The sequence below is a fragment of the Pogona vitticeps genome, chromosome 15, assembly GCF_051106095.1.
Source record: "Pogona vitticeps strain Pit_001003342236 chromosome 15, PviZW2.1, whole genome shotgun sequence".
NCBI classification, from domain to species: Eukaryota; Metazoa; Chordata; class Lepidosauria; order Squamata; family Agamidae; genus Pogona; species Pogona vitticeps.
In genome coordinates, this window is record NC_135797.1 from 8,692,263 (window position 1) to 8,713,321 (window position 21,059).

General features: G+C 46.0%; 2 protein-coding genes and 1 long non-coding RNA gene across 3 annotated transcripts in view; 2 read left to right on the forward strand and 1 right to left on the reverse strand.

The window, feature by feature from the left end:
* The window catches only part of EHD1 (EH domain containing 1), a 42,159-nt gene extending 38,216 nt beyond the window's left edge, over positions 1 to 3,943 (forward strand). Inside the window, exons 4-5 of the mRNA XM_072984437.2 lie at positions 1,123 to 1,287; positions 1,717 to 3,943. Coding sequence (XP_072840538.2) covers positions 1,123 to 1,287; positions 1,717 to 2,241 — 690 coding nt within the window. The 3' untranslated portion in view covers positions 2,242 to 3,943. The remainder of the gene's footprint in view (positions 1 to 1,122; positions 1,288 to 1,716) is intronic.
* Positions 3,944 to 9,169: 5,226 nt separating this feature from the next.
* Positions 9,170 to 20,655, reverse strand: LOC140702783 (uncharacterized). The gene is made up of 3 exons (XR_012082043.2): positions 20,525 to 20,655; positions 17,076 to 17,188; positions 9,170 to 9,450 (listed from the first exon to the last, which is right to left on the reverse strand). It is a non-coding gene; the product is annotated as an uncharacterized LOC140702783 (long non-coding RNA).
* Positions 20,656 to 20,732: 77 nt separating this feature from the next.
* The window catches only part of CDC42BPG (CDC42 binding protein kinase gamma), a 101,408-nt gene continuing 101,081 nt past the window's right edge, over positions 20,733 to 21,059 (forward strand). The window contains exon 1 of the mRNA XM_078382022.1: positions 20,733 to 20,937. Within this exon, the coding sequence (XP_078238148.1) occupies positions 20,733 to 20,937 (205 nt within the window). The remainder of the gene's footprint in view (positions 20,938 to 21,059) is intronic.

The following is a 21,059-nucleotide window of genomic DNA, read 5'->3' on the forward strand; positions in this document are numbered from 1 at the left end:
ACAAGATGGAAATCTTGTGCATGGGCAGCCCTGGTGTCAGTGGGTTGGGAAGCTCCCTATCCTTTTGGGGAGTGACTCTTCCCACGAAGAATGGGGTTCACAGCTTGGGCATCTGCCTGGACCCGGATCTCACCATGGAAACTCGGGTGACAACTGTGGTTCGGGCAGCCCATTTCCATCTTTGGAGGATTGCCCAGCTGCATCCCTATCTAGACGCCGGGATACTCATGACACTGATTCATGCACTCGTAATCTCATGAATAGACTAGTGCAGTGCTCTCTACGTAAGGCTACCCTTGAGGCTGATGTGGAGACTTCAGTTAGTCCAAAATTCAGCGACCAGATTAATAACTGGGGTGAAGAAATTCCAGCACATCTCCCCCAGTCTGGCTGCCCTTCATTGGCTACTGGTTCATTTCTGCATCAACTTCAAGGTTATGATGATAACATTCAAAGCCCTAAACAGTTTAGGACCTCGGTACCTATCAGAATGCCTGCTCTCAGCCAGATCTGTCCATAATACCCATTCTTGACAGGCAGGGCGGTTGAGGGCCTTGACCCCGAAGCAGACCCTGAGGGAAAGGGCAAGAAACCGGGCCTTCTTGGCAGTCGCCCCCCCCCCCCCGCCTGTGGAACAACCTGCCCATTGAGATCTGCCTGGCACCCTTGCTGGGTGGGTTCAAATGAGCATTGAAGACTTGGTTCTTCCACCAGGCTTGCCCTGAGCATTAGGTTTTTGAGATCTCGGCCTCCCTTTTACCATCCTTTTCGCCATCCTTTTCACCAGCTTCATTGCCATTTGTTTTAATTTATCCACCTGGTTATTATATATGTGGAATGTATGTATGCATTTTATTTTTTATCGTGTTTTGATATTGTGCTGTTTTCTTGTTGTTAGCCGCCCAGGGTGGCCTGGTTGCCAAATGGTGCAGGGTATAAATCCAATAAATAAATAAAATCAGACATGTTCAAGGTGGTGCAATAGCACTGAGCAGGGCCCCGAGCATCCAAAGTGCAGACAGATGTTTTGCCCCAGGTATCCATGGCACAGATGCTAACTTTTTGACCTGCTTCTTCTCCTCCCCCCCCCCCTGAAATTACACTGCTGCCTGTGACTGGCAGGTCCATGCCTATATCATCAGTTCGCTGAAGAAGGAGATGCCCAATGTCTTTGGGAAGGAGAGCAAGAAGAAGGAGCTGGTAAACAACCTGGGGGAGATCTATCTCAAGATTGAGCGGGAGCACCAGATCTCACCGGGCGATTTCCCGAACCTCCGTAAGATGCAGGTATGGGATTCAAAGAAGAACAGGTTGGCCTGTGATCAACTGCATTGATCTGTTGGGTGGCAGGGTGTGATGGACCAGGACTGGTAAGAGGGCAGGAGCTTCAAGTCTTGTTGAGCCTCACTACCATCACCAATGGTGATAGTAGGGTACCTGTAATTGAGAGAGGCTCTTTAGATGGGTTGGGAGTTTGCAGGGAGGATGTATATAGCCTATGGCCTTCCAGTTCAAGAAGACCCTCCCATATTGGAGAATTATGGGATCTGTAGCCCATATATCCCATCCTAAGTAGTGGTTCCTGCATTTTCTGAGAATTGGGGCCTCTTGCATTTGTCCTAATAGCTCTCTGTCAATCAGATATAGATAAGCAGTGTTTCATATCATATGTTAGAGTATTTTGTACTGATTCAATTGCCCACGTTGGTTTCTCAGGAGCAGCTCATGACCCAGGATTTCAGCAAGTTCCAGCCATTGAAGCAGAAGCTGCTGGACACCGTGGACGACATGCTGGCAAACGACATTGCCCGGCTGATGGTGATGGTGCGGCAGGAGGAGTCTCAAATGCCAACGCAAGTGGTGAAGGGCGGGGCCTTTGAGGGCACCATGAATGGGCCTTTTGGGCACGGCTACGGTGAGGGGGCAGGCGAGGGCATTGATGATGTGGAGTGGGTGGTGGCCAAGGACAAGCCCAACTACGACGAGATTTTCTACACCCTCTCGCCTGTCAATGGCAAGATCACGGGGGCCAGCGCCAAGAAGGAGATGGTCAAGTCAAAGCTGCCCAACACTGTCCTGGGCAAGATCTGGAAGTTGGCTGATGTGGACAAGGACGGGCTTTTGGATGATGAGGAGTTTGCCCTCGCCAACCATCTCATCAAGGTCAAGCTGGAGGGCCACGAGTTGCCTGCTGAGCTGCCCCCTCACCTGGTGCCGCCCTCCAAGCGCCGGCCTGAATGACGACCTCTCCCCAACGAGGGGAGGGGACCGCTTTGTGACTCTGCACAGCCTTGGCGCCCCTTGGTTGGACACTTCGTTGCTCCCTGAGGAACTGAGTTGGAACTTTCTGGCTTAATGAGAACAACCGACCTACCCAAACCGTTCTTGAATGAAAGGAGCTCATACGCAATAATAACTTTTTTTTTAAAAAAAAAGAAATGTTTAATACATGAGCTACATTTAAGATAACAATCATCTGTGGTGTCGGGGGAGCCCGCTCTCTTTTCACCTGAGTCAGCGTACCATCTAGGCACTGTCTTGATGAGGGATGGGTAAGAGGAGGAGCGGGCTTCTGTCTTCCCAGGGTCAGTCCCTGTTGCCCTGAGAATGTTCCACCCTGAAATTTGGAGGAGGTTCTAGTCATTCCTCCAGAGTGGCCGGTGTCTTTAACTAAGACACACACAACTTGGTGCTTTTTTCCCCCACCAGCTGGCTCCCCAGTTGGTATTGGAGATTAGACCCTCAAGACGTGCACATCACTTCCACATGCCCACTGTTTGGTATTGCTTTTTAAAACTCACAAATCTCACTGCCTTGACACCTTCTGAACACACTTCCTGCATCCATCAGCATCATGTTCTCCATGCTTACATGCGCACACATGCACTCATTAACCCTGGCATCTCCACCACCGACTGTTTGGAGGGCATCATCTCTTCAGAAACAAGGCTAAATTTTCTGCACACCTCTTCTGCCTTTCTTACTCAGTCCTAGGTGCCATTTGTCAGCACTGAGGCCAAAAGTGGCATTGATTGCCGGGTGGATCTTCTCTTCCTGGCCTCAGCATGCTTTCTTGAAGCCGCCATGGACTTGCCCAGGTGCTTGAAAAAACTACTCTGAACCCAGTGGGGTGGGGGAGGGAGGATGTTTCCGTGCCTTCACTTGGTGGTGCAAATTTAAACAGTGTTAATTACTCACATTCTTGGGGCCAAGTAACTTGCACAGTCTACTCTGGGCTTATATCCCAGGGAGACTCTTTGGCCACCTCTGTCCTTGCATATGAGGATGAATTGCCAGAAAAGAAGATTGGGGCGAGGGGGGATTTTGAGTGGGGGTGTTGTGGTAATTTCCCTCTCGGCACGGGTTTCCAGCAGATGTTAGCATCCTGGGCTGAGCCTGGAGGAGGCCCACCCTTCTCATTCCATAGTCTGTCCACGCTATAAGAGACAAACGGACCCATCATCTACCTTTGACTAAATTTCTCAGAATCCCTTAGCCAGTATGGCTGCTAGAGGATTCTGGGAGTTGTTGTAACTTTTTCAAGCTGTGTCTGTAGCCTCTGAACAGATAATGTTCCACTGGAGGAAATCTGGATATCCCAGAAACAGTCCAAGAAGGGATTTCAAGGTTTCTCCTTCCGCCTTTGGTACTGCTTGGGGGCAGAAGTGGGCAAGAAATGGTATTTCAGACATCTAGCACCATGTCTGTATTTGGGTGCATTTGGGGTGGCCTGTAGCTATATGTTTCTCTCTTTCTGCCAGGATGAGTGAAAAAAGATGGGTCAGTGTGTTAACCACAGTAGAAGGAACACTGTTATGTTCAAGGTTGGTGAATTGGATCATACGAAGACACGAGAGGGAATAGAAGGTGGACGTGGTCTCAGGGTCCAGGTGTTGTTAAATATTCCACCCACATCCCTACATTAAAGTTGGTTTTGACATTATGTTGTGGCTGGTTTTCTTTTGTATTTCAAAGGCACTGTTCACAATGTGGCTCAAACCCCCCCCCCCCCCCCATGACTAGAACAGCCACATTCTTCAACCAGAATGAACTGGAAATTAAGGCAGTTAATTTCTGGAAAAACATGTATGGTGTGCGGATACCACCCTGACCATGACTTTGTCTTAGTTCATCCCCCTTCTGGAATTCCACCAGGCATGGCTTCTCCTTTGTGGCCTCTGTGAATGCACACAATTAGGTTGTTCTGCGCCTGCGCAAGACTTCTCGGAAGTTTCTAGAGCTTAAAGACGTGATTAGTAGGACGTTCCCCCGTGGAGCGCATGCTCTGCCCGCCAGAAGTCCCCTCAGTTCCTTTTTGCCGCCACTTGGATCAGACCTATTTCGGAATGTTAGAGCGATTGTGCTATTGTTTGAGAGTATTGATCATTGGGATCCTTTATTTTTCAATCATCCTCCTTTGGACATTTCCCCCTGTGAGTTATCCGTTTTCCCCTTTCAATTTACTTGTTTTTCAGTCTTCCCGTGGTATTTTTCCCCTCCCCCCACCTTTCTCTATTCTCTATCCCCAATCTTTTATGGCCCCTCCCGGGCCCTTCAAGCGGTGCGTGCTCTGCACGAATAAGATCCCGCTTACCGATGGACACAACCGTTGCTTTTTTTTTGTCTTGGGGAACAACATCAAACACACTCCCGTCCCAAGTGTAAAAAGCTTACAAAACCCGCCTTAAAGCTACGACTTCAAAGGCTCTTCTCTTACCTCTGGGAAAAATCTTTAAATCCAGTTCCCATGGATCTGCCGACATCTCCAACTCCTGAACGTCATGAAATTCTTCGCCCAATATCGAGCCAAACGAATCCTTTGCCTTGGCAAAAGGACCATTCAGAGTCAACTTTGAAACCGAGCTCGACGTCTGCGTCGAAGTCCCGACCCGTCCTGATCGCTCTTCTAAGAAAAGGATAAACCTAAAAAGACCACAAAAAAGCTACGAAATCGGCCCATATTGATCCACCTCAATTGGCATTGCCATCACCAGTTCTTGAAGAGTCATCTAGAGATGCCCCTGGCTCTGTCTCTTATAGAGATGATCAGACTTTTGACATCGGCTCAGGCTGCTGCTTCTGTTGCTAGCCTTGCAGCGAGTACTGGCCTATCTCTGGCTGTTGTTCATTCCAGCCCAGCCTCGGCCCATTCAAGCCCTGCATCTTTAGGGCGGGCGATACCTATTCCAGTCTCGATCTGAATTGTCTCACCAGTCTCCGCCAAATCCCATCTCGAACCTTCTCAGACTGCCCACCTATATTGGAGTGTATTTCGCCTGCCTACAAGTCAGAGCCTTTATCCCACAAGAAAGGAGCACCAAACTAAGATGAGCAACCCAACCATTCCTGCCTCGGTATCGGCCCATCAAGCCCAGGACCTTCTCGGGCTCATGGCATCCACAACCGCTGTTATCCAACACACGAGACTCAAAATGAGATCTTCCTCACATCTGCCGTGCAGCTACATGGTTTATCGACCTTCATGAGACATTGCCATCTTGATCTTCGGGCAAAAAAATACTACTTTTGGCAGAGCTGTTTTGACCTCCGTTTTACCGTGACGTCCCACCATCCGGTAAGTGAGCTTGTCAGTCACCCACCTTTGTGCGCATTCACAGAGGCGACGAAGAAGAGAGGTTACCTGCCTGTAACCATGGTTCTTCTAGTGGTGCTCTGTGAATCCACACATCCCGCCCATCTTCCCCTCTGTCCATATTTTTAATATAGTTTTTTGACAGCGGCGGACTCTTACAGGAACTGAGGGGATTTCTGGTGGGTGGAGGACGCGCTCCACGGGGGAATGTCCCACTAATCTCATGTCTTTAAGCTCTAGAAACTTCCAAGAGGTCCTGCGCAGGCGCAGAACAACCCAATTATATGGATTCCCAGAGGACCGCTGGAAGAACCATGGTTACAGGTAGGTAACCTCTCTTTTTCCATGCTTGCTTGCAAATCCTAAGGACTTGTGTGTTTTTAAAAACAAAACCAATCAGGATATGATCTTGGCACCTGTTCACACATTCCATGCTTATTATGTGCTAGCCTTAAATACTCTACCGGTTTCACCAAGTCACTGACACAATACTGATTACCAGCACAGGAAAAACATCTCGGGCCATTTCTTAATAGTAAACGGAAGTAGCTGCATGGCTTTGACTGGAGAGAGGAGCTTGAGAAGTCGGCAATGATTGTCCCTCTTGATTCCCTACCACTGGGATTACCAGTGCCCGGAAGGGAAGAACTTCTCTGTGATTGTATTTCCTGCCTGTTCCCAGCATTCCTGCCCCCACACTCCTGAAGAAACAGGCTGAATTAAAAAGAGAGGGGGAGCCAAGCAGCCCTGCTTATGTCCCACAGCCTCTATGTGGACCTCTTCTGTGCCAGCTGTCTCTGTTTGCAATGGCAGGATCAGCTTGGGAGGTCTAGTGCAGCGAGAGGAGCTTTTAAAGCAGTGGGAGCAACCTCCGGGCCTCTTGGGAAGCTGCCTTGCACTGAATCGGACTAATGGAAATAGACCCTCTAGCCCAGTATTCCAGCTCTGACTGGCAGCAGTGGCTCTCCAGGGGTTCAGACAAGATTCTTCTCTCTCTGGATCTCTCTCGTCCAAGTTCTAACCGAGCCTGAGCCTGCTTCCCTTCTAAGGCTGGGGACATTGAGGTGCGTGTTTGTGTCTAGTGACACCCTCTATGAAGGACCATCTTGATGGCCTTGGTGCTGTAACTGGGCAATGATGAGGGCATGTTCCTCTTGGCAGATCAGTGTGCCTCTCCCCAAAGACAAGCACACGGCCACGTCTGCATCAGCTGCCGTAAGATGGAGGAGAAGATTGGGCCAGAGGGTGGATGTGGGGAATGATTTCTTTTCTGAAGTGTACAAGAACAAAGGTCAAAAATAGTACTCTTTTCCTAAAGGCACAAAGCCGTGTTAATCTCCAGCAGCATCAATAACCAGAAGTCCTGTGGCATTTGAAAGGCTACTGCCCTTGTTAAAGCATGAACTTTTGTGGATTAGTTGTGATGGAGTGTTATTCAGAAGTACGGTTATAGGTACAGCACGTTACTTACGGTTTGACTCAGACTACAGAGGAAACTAAATGCAAAAGATATGTTTTAAGAAATTCCTTAAATATATTGAGCAATTTCAATTAATTCATTGCTAGATGTGAGAGTAATGGGAGTGAACTTTTGTTCTTATGTGCCACCAAATTACTTCCAACTGGTTAATTACTTCTATGACAGGACCTAATTAATATCAGGAACCTCCAGAATGTCCTGTTTTAACAGTCTTGTTCAGATGTTCCCAACTAAAGGTAAATGGCTTCTTTCATTCTGTTAATACCTCTCGTGTTCCATCTGCTTAGATCCATTGTGATCTGCAATTTTTAAAAATGGATCCCTGCAGGTTTCCATGGGGTACAATTGCTGTAGTCATCGAGACAATTACCACAATTTTTATTTTTCACTCTAACCTCTGACACCTTTGATCAGACATGGTACTAATCGGAAGTTTAAAAAAAGGTTGGTAATTTTGATTCCTCACTGTGCCTTCTTGACAGGGGTTGGACTCAGTCCTCCATAGGGTTCCTTCCAACTCTGCAGTTCTAAAATGACAATGATTATTTATTTCAGAAGCGACTGAACCCTAATTCCTTTTTGGCGCTGACTTTTAAAGACCCTTACTTAAAAAAGCGGAGACAACAGGTGCTCCCCGTGCAAGTTCCCCTTTGTATAAGATCAGGAAATCATACAAGGCAGACTTTTTTTTTTTTTTTTTTTTTTTTCAGAGCAAAATTTAAACCACTCCTGCCAGCAGAACTAAAAAAAGAGATGATTCACCACTGGGCTTCCCTGCATCGAGCGTTGTGTCATGTAGTCGTTGGGATTTCATTTTATTTCATCTGCGGCAGATCCAAAGTAAACCATGGAGTAAGTGGTCGAGTAGACCAGATAGGTGGGGTATAAATCACATAAATAAATTAAATAAATAAATGCCCACTGAAGTGCTCTACAAGGGAGTTATACCTTTTCCCCTAAAACAAAGTCCTGAATAAAGAGCTGATTTAAACAGGGCAGTAGGAAGACAGTGTAGCCCTCATCCTGACCGTGGGCCCCTTGCCTTGTTCTCGTCCCCCCTGGAGGGGGACCTGGGACCCACCAAACAAGTGGCCTGCCAGCGGATGATGCTTTGCTGACATCCGTGTTGCCCTAGTTCTCCCTGCGCCGAAGGGAACTCAAGGAGCCTGTGTCCCATGGATGGTTTGATGGGGCCACAGCTAGGCTGTTACTCATAGGCAGCCAAAAGCCTGTAACCCTGACACTTTGACACCCAAGACCTGGCTGTCTCCATTTTGCAAACAGCTGCTCTTCGGAAATGTTGTTATCCCTTCTTTCCTGTTCTGGAAACATTATATCAGCTAAGTCTGAAAAAAAAAGACACAGCTCAAAAGTGTGGGTAAATTAAAGGGATCCAATCAAGATATTTCTCAACCTAGCAGTTGATTTGGGATAAGAAAGAAGATGCCAGGGGTTTCCTCAGATGGATGCTATTCCCGGTGGCTGCTCTGCTAGGCTCCCTTTGGTCCTTCCCGCATTCCAGAGGTGAACCTGCTCCCTGAGAAGACCAGTTGCTGTTCTGCTTGTTCTCCTGTCCCCAGGTAAGAGGTCTTGGGAGCCCTCCCATGTGGGATGGAAGCAGAGGACTGTCAAGCGACATTCCAGGTCCTATCACCTCCTGCCCTGTTCGGAAAGGACTCAAAAAAGGAAGGAAGCAGACAAGCACAACTTTTTGCTTCCTACCAGCTAGTGCCTGTATAAAGGGGATAGGTGGAGTGAGGTATGCTAACTGGGCATGCGCACCATTGCACATAGTTCGACATAATGGGTGTGTGAGTGACAGGGAGCAAGAGTCTGCTGACCTCTACTGGTTGAATCCAGCCTTTGCTTGTGGTGACAACTGAATTCTGTTTCCAAGACTACTTTCAAACCATAGATGGCAAAATTTCTCTTTATCCCTAGAGATTAATAAGATGCCAGAATCTTATTCTTCGTTTCTTCAATTTCCTTTGAAAATTTGGGTAGAACATCTAAACCTCTGCATACAATGACCTCCACCGCCCTCTTCTCTACCATACTAACAAAAAAAAGATACAATTTCCAGATTAGAAAGAAGCTGGATTATATGCAATCTTTATATGCAATTTCTTTCCTTAAGAAAAATCCAAACAACTGCTAAAATTAAAGGTACAGTATAACTCAGATTTTAATGTCTTCTTGGTTCTATTTGTTTGTTACTGTCACCTATTAATATATTGATTCAAACGTGCTCCGAACCAGCTCACTCCGTATTCGAGCCCGACGCGAATCCCAATAAGGCAAAAAGAAACTCCCAAACCACCATTGAGGTCGAGCTCAACTTCCATCTCCAAGGCTTGGACCCATTCCAATGAACCTGCTAAAAAGAAAGAGGATAAAATTAAGACAAACAAATCAAAGAAAAGAATGAAATCTACTCATATTGAGCCTCCACAGGCTATGATTCCATCTCCAATCCTAGAGGAATCATCCCGAAAAGCTCCTATCTCAACATCTGACAGGGATGAGCATATTTTGACATCAGTGCAGGCTGTAGCCTCAATAGCTAGCCTGTCGCCTAACATAGGCCTATTACCGGCTGATGCACAATCCAACCAGGCCTCGGCCCATTCGAGCCCTTGTTCATCAGGGTGGGTGAGAATGGTCGAACCCTCAGAATTGGAATCGTCACATCATTCTCCCCAAAAACAATAGGAGAAAAGAAAAAAATATTTCTCCTGTTCAACATGTCTCTCGACACAGAGACCTTTATTACTACCAAGAACCACCACAGTATCTGACTAGACCTGATTACAGGGAAAGATATCATTGATACAATCCTTACTACACGGAATTATTTGCTGAACAAGCCTATTATGAAAGGCCTAGAAGAGTTCGATACACCTCTCCATCATGGCATTCACCGTCTGTATCATCATGCTCACCAAGACATCGACACCAATCATCTCATACCTGTTTGGCACCAACTCATCAACCAACTAGATCTGCACTCAAAAGATCTACCCTGATACCAGAAGTCCAGGTACCAGTGAAGCGAGCAAAACAATCAAAACAACATACCTCTCTACAATATCTCCACAACCTATAGAGGTCCCCCACCACCCACCAACACTGAAATACAGTCGAGACCAACTTGTACATCCTGTGACCCAATACCAATAACATTGACTTCCAGATCTCAACGGTCACCTTTCACTTCATCCACATCATCTCAGGATTCAGCCTCTACCATATCTCAGGAATCACCTTCCAACTTTCCCACCCCTCCATCCGACGTCGGAGAAAATCACCCTCCATCACCGTTGGAGGATTTTATTTCCTATTCCCAATTGATTCTCAGGATGGCTAAATGTTTAGAATTGGATATTGAAGAACTACCTGCTCCGAAAAAAGACTTGGTCTTCGACAATTTGAACCAAGGGAAGACACCACTACTTAGCTTAAGCTTCATACCTGCTATGTTCAAACTTATCAAGGAATCATGGGACAAACAGAGGTTACTTACCTGTAACTCTGGTTCTTCAAGTGGACATCTGTGAATTCACACTAATGGGTTTAATCTGTGCTTGTGCAAAGGTCTCCAGAATATTCTAAAGCTTTCTTGCTACATTCGTGAAGGATCACCCCCCTAGCCCATGAGGTCCACCCGCCCTCACATTTACCTCAGTTCCAGGGTTTGCCCGCCGCTGCATCAAAGGATACAGGTGTGATGGACAGAGGGGAGGATGGACAGGAAGTGTGAATTTACAGATGACCACTTGAACAACCAGAGGTACACGTAAGTAACCTCTCTTCTTTGTGATCTCCCTCTGGGGCGATTTCCCTGCACTAATTCTCCATAGAGGAGATCTTTTGAAATCTGACCATCAGCCATTCTCATGACACGCCCAAGTCAATGTAGACATCGCTGTTTCAGTAATGTATACATGCTAAAAATTCCAGCTCGTTCTAGGACTACTCTATTTGGAACTTTGTCCTGCCAGGTGATACCAAAAATGCATCGGAGGCAATGCATATGGAAGGTGTTAAGCTTCCTCTCCTGCCCTGCACAAAGGGTCCTGGACTCATTGCATTACAGGAGTGTGCTCAGAACACAGGCTCTATAGACCTGGATCTTCGTATATGTCGTCAGCTTCTTATTGAGCCATACTCTCTTTGTGAGTCTAGAGAATATGGTAGCTGCTTTGCCAGTGCATTTATCCAGCTTGACATCTTGGGAGAGAGTGTCAGAGATCATTGACTTTGTGTTCATGACACAAAGTCATGAACAACCTCCAATTCTTGCGTGGAGATGGTAATAGAGAGAGGTGAGTCCACGCCCTGGCCCATGACTTGTGTTTTCTTCAGGCTGATTATTAGTCCAAAGTCTTGGCAGGCATCTTCTGTTGCAGTTCCAAAGGCATGCTTCAGCATGACAGCAAAAAAGATCCCAAAAAGGGTTGGTGTGAGGACATAGCCCTGTTTCACTCCACTCCACTTCCAATGTCAAAGGGATCTGATGTTGAGCCATCAAAACTACAGTGCCCTTCATTCCCTCATGAAAGGACCTGATGATCTTAAGGAGTCGAAGTGGACATCCAGTCTTGGGAAGGATTTTAAAAAGGCCCTCCCTGCTAACCAAATCAAAGGCCTTTGTGAGATCTATGAAGGCCACAAAACAGTGTCTGTCATCGTTCCCTGCATTTCTCCTGCAACTGTCTGAGGGAGAATGCTATGTCAGTGGTGGATCTATTAGCCTGCAATCCACACTGTGATTCTGGATCGACTCTGTCTGCAAGCACCTGGAGCCTCTTCAGCACAACACGGGCAAGCAGCTTCCCTACAACGCTGAGAAGAGAGATGCCACGGTAGTTATTGCAGTCGCCTGTCTCGTTTGTTTTCATACAATGTGACGATGTTTGTATCCTTCATGTCCTGTGGTACTCCACCTTCACTCCAAAGACTTCATACAGTTCAGTGGTTATGGTCTCTTTACAGAACGTCAGCACTTCTGTTAAGGTTGGTTCACTGTCCAACTCTTCCAAGACAGGCAGGCACTGGATGTTATTTAATGCTTCTTCAGTTACTACATTCTCTCTGGAACATAGCTCAGAGTAGTTCTGCATCCAGTGGTCCATCTGCTATGCTCAGTCCTGGATGGTCACGCCTGTAGCAGACTTCAAGGGAGATTTCTTCTGTATTGGACCTAAAGCCTGCTTGATACCATCATACATTCCTTTGTTGTTACCTGATTTTGATTATTTGGTTATTCCTGTGTCCGCTGCTTTCTGTATCTGAGAGCAGAGCTGAAGCCAATAATCGTTGGAGCATCTCCTGGCAGCCTGTTGGACTTGGCTACGAGCAAGTCGAAGAGCTTGCAAGTTGTACTCACTAGGTCAGGCTTTGTATGCTGTTAGAGCTCTCCTCTTATCCTTGATGGCTGGCATCAACTCCTCCGAATGGACTTCGAACCAGTCAGCCGTCTTTTGGGTCTTCTTGCTATGATAAATGTTGACTAGAAGAGTTCAAAAACTGAGAATAAATGGTCCTAATAGTCGTTTTTTACAGAAAAATACAACGAACACAGCAGCTTGACTGAGGAGAGACGTCATGTGGCAGCGGTAAAAAGGAACTGAGGTAACTGTGAGGGCGGGCGGACCTCGTGGGCTAGGGGAGGTGGTCCTTCACGAACGTAGCATCAAGTTTTAGAATATCCCAGAGACCTCTGCACAGGCACAGATGAAACCCATTACTGTGCATTCACAGAGACCACGAAGAAGAATGTAGAGCCATCAATGTTGTTAACTCTTAACAAAACATCCTTCTTCATACATTGTCAACCCCAACCCTCTCTCTCCACTCCAAAACACAAATCCTCTAATCTCCAATCTAACTCTCTCATACCCCTGCAGAGACTCTTATATCTCGTGACTCTGCCTCTCGAGCGCTCTCATTGGTCCATGCAGATAGAACATTAATATTCATGATCCTTGGGGAAACAACAGTTACTTTCATTTGTGTACTATTTCTCTGTATATGCAGACATAAATTAGATTTTACATTTCATTAGTACTACTAATAATTTCATGTCCAGGATTTTCTACATAAAGAATACTCAGAAGTGGTTTACCATTCCTTTCTTCTGGGGTTGCCCTGGGATGATGCAGCTTGCCCAAGGGTTAGTCAGGATTATATCCATGCAAACAAAAACAGTGAGATCCCTCACAAAATTTGAGAGATCTGATTACATTCTGACATAAACAATTTACAAATCAATCTGGTATCAAAAATTTACAAGTTATTACTGCAATTGTAGAATCGTAGATTTTAAATAGTTAAAGACCATGCGGGAACGGGATTTGAAGTTATAAGACATAGAAAGACAATGGAACTCAGCACCATCTCACAAAGCTTTTAAATCTAGTTTGGCGAAGGTTGGGGAGATACCTGTCAAATTTCCAGACAGATAGAGCTTATTTTTATATATGGGAGGACAGAACTTTAATCTGGAGAGTTGTGTTTGGAGTTTGGCATTATCAGAGAAGCAAATACAAGAAGGGTTTAGTGCCTGATTTCACACAAATACAAACAGATGTGACACTATTTGTTATTCCTTTATCAACATAGCAGCCCTAAATTACTGCTTTTAAGAGAAGAATGCTAAACTTTTATGGAGAGGCCTGGAGAAACTGAAAGGATTAACTTTGGCAAGTATCCATTCTCCCTTTGCTGACTTTTTCTTTCTAAGTGGATAAATTGTTATTTGAAATACTGTCCACTTTATATGAAATACACATTATATCCTGAAGGGAGGCCTTTCTTTTTGTCCCACCACCTTCATACGGGAAAGGGCCATCTCTGTTGCTGCTCCCAGACTGTGGAACTCCCTCCCACCGGAGACCAGGCTAATTCCACCTTTGCTGTCTTTCTGCAAGCAGATGAAGACCTTAATCTTCAGGCAGGCTCTCCGTTCCTGATCGTCTCTCTGAAAGGGGTTTTTAAACGTAATGTTGTGCCTTTATGGTTTGAATGTTTTTATGTTGATTTTGTTTACTCTTTAGCATGGTATTTGTTTTATTATTTTTAAATATTTGTATACTTACTGTTTTTAGTAAGTATACAAATAATTTAAATATTATATTTTATTGATGTAAGCCACCTTGGGTCCTTTTTAATGAGAAAGGCAGGGTAAAATATTTTAGATAAAATAAATAAATCACCTGCAGAGAAATCCAGTACTTAGATTGCATATAAAGTTGCTTTCACTTTATTTACATATTATGGGCATGGCAAAGTTTTGTAATCCTGATTAGTATTTAATATGGCACCCCATCAACTTTTGTACTTCTTGTAATGGTGATGTTTAGATTTTTATGGACACCTTTTCGGACTCACTTCACCAGAGCCTTGGCAACATGCACACATTCCCTCTGGGGCATCCCCTTGCTGAATATTTGCACAGCAGCTACAGGGATGCAGACAGCCTTTATCACTCACGACCCATTTGATACCAGACAAAAGTCGGACAAAACACGGATGCCTCCTTTGAAAGAGCGGTGACTTCCTCTGTCTTGGCGTGACACCCTCCTTCCAGGTAAGTGAGCTTGCTACTCACCCTAAGTGTGATTCATAAAGGCCACAAAGAAGAACAGGTTACTTACCTGTAACAGTGGTTCTTCAAATGGTCCTCCGTGAAGTCACAAGTCTCACCCATCCTCCTCTCTATGTCACACCCTCACTTGCAGCAAGGTCAACTTGAACTGAGAGGAGAGCCTCTGCACCACAGAGGACCACCCAAAGAACCACTGTTACAAGTAGGCAAGCTGTTCGTTTCTCGACTAGGTTCCTGATCAGGATTATGTAGGCAAGCTGGGCGTACCTGAAATGCTGGTGTAACAGTGAGGATGTCAATAAAGAATCCAGAGGACATTATGAAATCAGAAAGCTCTAAGCTGGCGTAGCTTAATGGATTGGAGTCTGTGGCTGCAAAACCAAGAGCCAGGAGTTTTGATTTCCTGTCAGAGAAGGGCCAAACAAGATAACTGGGAACATACATGGCTGATGGTGCTTATGTGCCCTGCCACCTGTGTGGCCTTGGGCAAGGTACTTGGTAGACCCAGACCACCACCAGGAGGAGGGACTGAGAAACTACTTTTCATTACTTTATAGTTAGAAATCTTACCGGAGGGTTGCAATAAGTCAAAACTGACTTAATAATGCATATTAATTATTAAGGACCCTCCAGCTTTTGTCTAGTGTGTGGACCTTTTGTGATCTGACTCATTAGGTGATCACGACAGGAGCACTCACAATACTCCTTAAGTTGCTCCTGTCAAACATTAGATTTAACACTATAATTTTGTGAATTTCTGTAAAGCAATCGTTTGTAATCTATGATCCCGGCATATGAAGCCCAAATAGGTCTGCAATATGCATTCAGGGTGCAATCACTGTGCCTTGTCCTTTCTCTCTCATTACCAGGTATTAAATCTGCAAAATTAGCCAGAGAACCACAAAGCTACTCTTCTGCTACCCAACATTACCTATCTGTTATTGTCTGTTACTATGTTATTGCTGTTGTTTTCCAGGAAAAGGTATGGAAAATTCATATGTAACTTGTTCACAAGACCAAAGTGACCTGGGATGGCATCTGGGAGAAAGCTGAGTCTAAAGCCTTCCTCCCCTGCCAAAGAGGAGATATGGTCTTCAATGTTAACTGTATAGCTGAGTGAGTGATATCCCACAAAATATCTCACCTGAGTCACTTTAAACTAACAAGATAATTTTAGGACTTACATTCTTCTTCCTCACCTCTGCAAATGCCCAACCTAATGAAGAAAGAGCCCTGCAGGATTAAAAAACTACCGGTAGCTTGTTTTTTGTAAGAGTTTGTGTGTATTTACCACCAAATCACCGCATGAATGAGTAATCTCCAAACTATCCTATCTTCAACTGCTCTGGTCAGCTCTTGCAAGGCTATGGCTTCATTTAGGGCAGCCATTCTTAACCATTTTAGCGGTTGGCACCCCAATGAATCTCAAAATACCCTCTTGCTCCACCTTGAAAAATTGTTCAAAATATTTGTTAGAAAATTACATTTATTGCAAAACAATGTACCGTATTTACTGAAAAATAGATAGACATATATGTACTGACGTAAAATTAAAATGTCTCAGTTTTTAGTGGCTAATATGTTGTTGTTTATTCATAATAATATTTTGAAAGTGGGGTTCCTTTTTCAAAAGAGCTACGTGCATTTATTTAAGCAATTTCTGGTTTTTGTTTTTATATGTACAGTAAAAGTGATGAAAATCCCATTTTGCACAGATAGGTGGTAGCAAACGGTAGAAGTGTCTGCAATGCTGCCTTTGCCAGTTGTGGAAATGGTTCTAACCGAGCACACCAGAATTGTTGTAAGTCCAATTTTTCAATTCCATTTGAATACATGCATTGGCCCATCTTTCAATAAGTTTGTCTTTTATTAAATTACCATTGTCTACAGAATTAAGCTTAAAAAGAAATGAATTTAAGGTAAAATTATGATTTTCTCATTTTCCAGAATGATTTAATCAAGCAAGGGAAAGTTTGCAAAATTACCATTTTCAACTTGATATATCCAAATTTTTGGTTTTTCAGTAAAAGCGGATAATTTTTCAGTGTGTTATTATTTTCTTACCACATCCTTGCATTGATATATTTAGTTAATTCCCTTATGTAGCACACAAATACTAACAGCTGATTGCAATTATCAACATCAGTTGACTCATCCAGCTGAATACTCTTTTTCAGAGCACTAGCTTTAATATCTTGTACAACTTGCAGTAAAATATCCTGGCTAATACCTCGAATGAGTGATTCAACCACATCATTTGATAGTGGAATCTGCTGAATTTTCTTATGTGCTTCAGAACCTGCTAACAATTTTCACAACTTCCAATGCACATGGTTTTACTAATTCCTCAGCTACTGTATGAGGCCTCCCACCCCAGCACACAGATACGCCACCTGATAAGAAGCTTCTAACAAAGGTTTCTGAACTGCTGCAAAGTCAAATTTTGTGATAGTACTGCTGGTATCAAATCAGGCCTTCTTAGACTTCAAGATGTTATGTGTCCGTCCTGCAATATAAATGTAGAAGTTAAAAAAAACAACACTTGCACCACTAGAAATGCTTTTTTGCACCCCCAGGGAATGTCCCACTAACCACATGTCTTTAAGCTCTAGAAACTTCCGAGAGTTCCTGCACAGGTGCAGAACAACCCAATTGTGTGAATTCACAGAGGACGACTAGAAAAACCATGGTTACAGGTAAGTAACCTCTCTTTATATTCCTACCTAAGGCTTTCTCCAGTGAGAAAAGCCTCAGCCTCCTACATCACTCCCCTTCTCTCTGTTTTATCCTAACAACAACCCGGGAAGGTAGATCACAGAGAGTGTGTGTGACGCAGCATTTCCCAACCTTTTCCAGGTCTTTTGTAATAGCCAAGTAACCTGTGACTCCCTCCTGGCACATTTGCATAAAAAGGCCTTTTTAAATGGGGTAAAGAAAAGACCATTTTAGCCCCTCTTGCCTTCCTCCTCCAGGGTTCAGGTGGGGCCTGGAGGCCGCTCCCCGCCCAGGTCACCTCTCCCTTCACTCTGCTGCCACCGCTGCACCTGGAAGAGCAGGAGACTGAGGTGCAGCGAAAAGGGGTGCCGCCACCACCACCAGTTTTTGTTCCTGCCACCGCCCTGGACATTAGCATTCTCAGCATGCACTGTGGGCTTGCCTCCGGGCTAGTGCCCAGGTCCAAAGGGCTGGCTGCCATCCTCCTAAGATGGATGCGGAGGAGCAGAGAGAAAGGAGCAACGGCGTCTCTTTCAGAAGAGGCAAGAGGGATGCATATGCATAAAAGGAGCACAGAAATAATTAAGGGTGCCTCTATGGGTCAAGAGGATTAAAATAAAGCAGCACTATGTGTATACCAACGTTCTCTCTCTAAGCTGCACGGCCGTGCAATGCGGCATCGGGGCCAATCCAGTGTCAGCGCCCATTTGCTTCTGGTCACGACTGGTCTCTGCACGTGCCAGGGAACCGTGGCCTCAGGCTACCCAGTGGACTTCATGCTGAAGTCAGAATTTGGACCCAGGTCCCCTGAGCGCTAGTCCAGCACACGATGTCACACGGGCTTGAGTGTGATCCAAAACGCTGACTCCTGTGTGAATTTGCCACACCGAGTACAACAAAGCACAATCTGGTTGGTAGAATACCAGTTTCTAAGGAGGCTCAAAGAGCCGGGAGTATCACTTGACTCCAGGAGAATTCTCCTCCATCTTGGGTTCATCTGAGGCGTCGGCAGAGCAACGTCACAAAATGGCCGCCCTGGCTGTGTGGAGAGCCCCAAAATGGCTGTGTTACCTGCTTCAATGGCCCACTCATTGCAAACTGAGGGGTATAAAAGTGAAGGTATTTGTCCAAGATACAGTACTTGAGCACAGTATGGCATTCAACCTCCATCTACCAAACAGTGGCTTAAGCAAAATAATGCACCCATTTTATAGAAGAGAAATGAGGGATTCTGTATGAAACACAGAGACAATTCTTTTTCTCTCTCTCTCTCTCACCCACACACACACAGACAGACACAACCTCTCCAAATCGCAAGCATACCACAAAAAGCTCCTCCTTGAGCCCTATACTCTCTATAAAACACATACATCACATACACCACTCCCATGCCATTCAACACATACTGGTATGCCAGTCCCCAAAAAACAACACAGCAGCAACGGCACTACTGCCACTACACACACAAGTTGCACTCCTTACAAAATGCAACTCAAAACAGGCAAACAGGCACAAATCTGCCCCCCACCCACCCTTTTTGCCTGCTCCCTCCATTTAGGAAACTGCAGAAAGTTCCAGAAGCGATCATGGCAGTCTCCCAGGCCCTTTGGCCAACAAGTTTGGTTCATTAGTTTTGATTCATCTGACTTTGAAGGATCAGCGGTAACAATCTGTACTGCTTAATTTCTCATTACTTGGCTGAAATAGCCTGCTATTATATGCCATTATAGCAGGCTAATAGTATCAGAAGCTTCTGACGCTGCAGAAATTAGTCACGTCCAAAAGGTCTTATTGTAAGCCCTGTGGGCTCTTCGGTTGGGAAATCCTGAGGAAGAGGCTGTGATTTTAATGTTCACATAGAGAGCAAGAGAGAGAGAGAGAGAGAGAGAAGCTCTGTTTCTATTCTACTGGAGCTGGAATTAGGTCTTTATCACCTTAATTCACATCCCAAGAGTCTTGGATTCTTGTACAAAGGAAAAGTTTTGCAAGGCATGCCTGTTGTTGAGTTTTGGTTCCTGAGAAGTCTGCGTTAGGAAGATTTTTGGAGGCTTTATTTCCTAAAAGATACAGTACTCCCATTCTATCTATCTATCTATCTATCTATCTATCTATCTATCTATCTATCTATCTATCTATCTATCTATCTATCTATCTATCTATCTATCTATCTGTCTGTCTGTCTGTCTGTCTGTCTGTCTGTCTGTCTGTCTGTCTGTCTGTCTAATCTATTTGGGCACCATCTAATTTACACTGAGTCCCTATTATTGCTGCCGTTTTTTCTGACACTGGACTTAAAATTTGAAACCTTTGCAGTCCATTCTGGGTCCAAGTGTTCCCTTTGAAAAGAGTGCCACAGAACCATCCGTCCCGTGGCCTTCTCTTCGCAGCCCTGCTGGGGGCTTGCAAACTCAAGTCCATGGCTTTCTTGAGTTAAACCCCTTTCATGTCTGGCCTCCCTCTTTTCTTACCGCCTTCCCTTCTTCCTAGCCGTAATTACCCTATTCCAGCAAGCCCTGTCCTACTCCTGAGGCTCCGATTCCATGTATTTCTCTTCAACAGTAACAAGTATTTGGGAAAGCTAATCTTAGCTGGTGGTTCAAAACCCACCCAACCTACTTTAATCATGAAGATAATCGAAAAGTCCTAGATCCCACATCGTGAATGCTAAGTCCATCACTGTGTAAAACTGCCTGCTTAGACTAGTTCAAGGGCACAAGAGTGGTTTTTTTTGGGGGGGGGCATTTTCTTTCTTTCTTTCTTTCTTTCTTTCTTTCTTTCTTTCTTTCTTTCTTTCTTTCCCCTTTATCAGGTTCCGGGGTTTCCTTCTTCAAGCACCACCCACGATCCAAGTTCTGCTGCCCAACCTGCTTTGTAGCCACCCTGTCCTGAATATTCCGGGGCGTGGGTGTGAGGCTCGATCTCCCGAATGGGTTCCCAAAAGGTGATGGGTTTGTGGCCAAATCCTAGCCCAGATCCTAGACAGGCAGCGTCTCCCCCGACCCCCCCCCCCCCCACCGCCCCGCTGCTCCTGCCTCCCTTCCCATTTTCTCTGGGTCCTCCTCGCTCTGTGCGCGCCTGGCAAGCCCCGGGAGCGCCCTCTCTCCCTCCCTTCCTCCCTCCCTCCCACCTGGGCCAGGTGTCAGGTTGCGCCCGTCCCACGAGCATCGGGGCGGGGCGCGCCTGTAGCTGCTCCGGGCTTGGAGGCGGCGGTGGCAGGGCGCTGGAGTTGTCCTCGTCCCCGTCCTCCGTCCTCCTCCTCCTCCTGCCGCCGCCGCCGCCTCTCCCCAGCCTGGACGGCCGCGCCGCGCTTGGGCGAAGAGAGGAGGCAGGCGATCATGAGCATCTGCCCGGTGGAGCGGCGCCTGGCGGGGCTCCGGGACGCGTTGCTGCTGCTGGGGGGCGGCCAAGGGACCGCCGCTGCCGCCGCCGCCGCCCAGCCGGGACTCGAAGGGCTCCTCGACCTGCTCCTCTGCGTCTACCAGGAATGCAGCGGCGCCCCCCTGCGGCGGGAGCGCAACGTGCAACAGTTTCTGGAGTGGGGTAAGTGGACGAGCCCCGGGAGGGAAGCGGGCGTGGGGGGGGTGGATAGGTGTGTGTGTGCGGGGGGGGGGTCGGGTCTGGACAGGAAGGGGGGCTGCTCGCGGAAGACCTCGGGAAGGGAA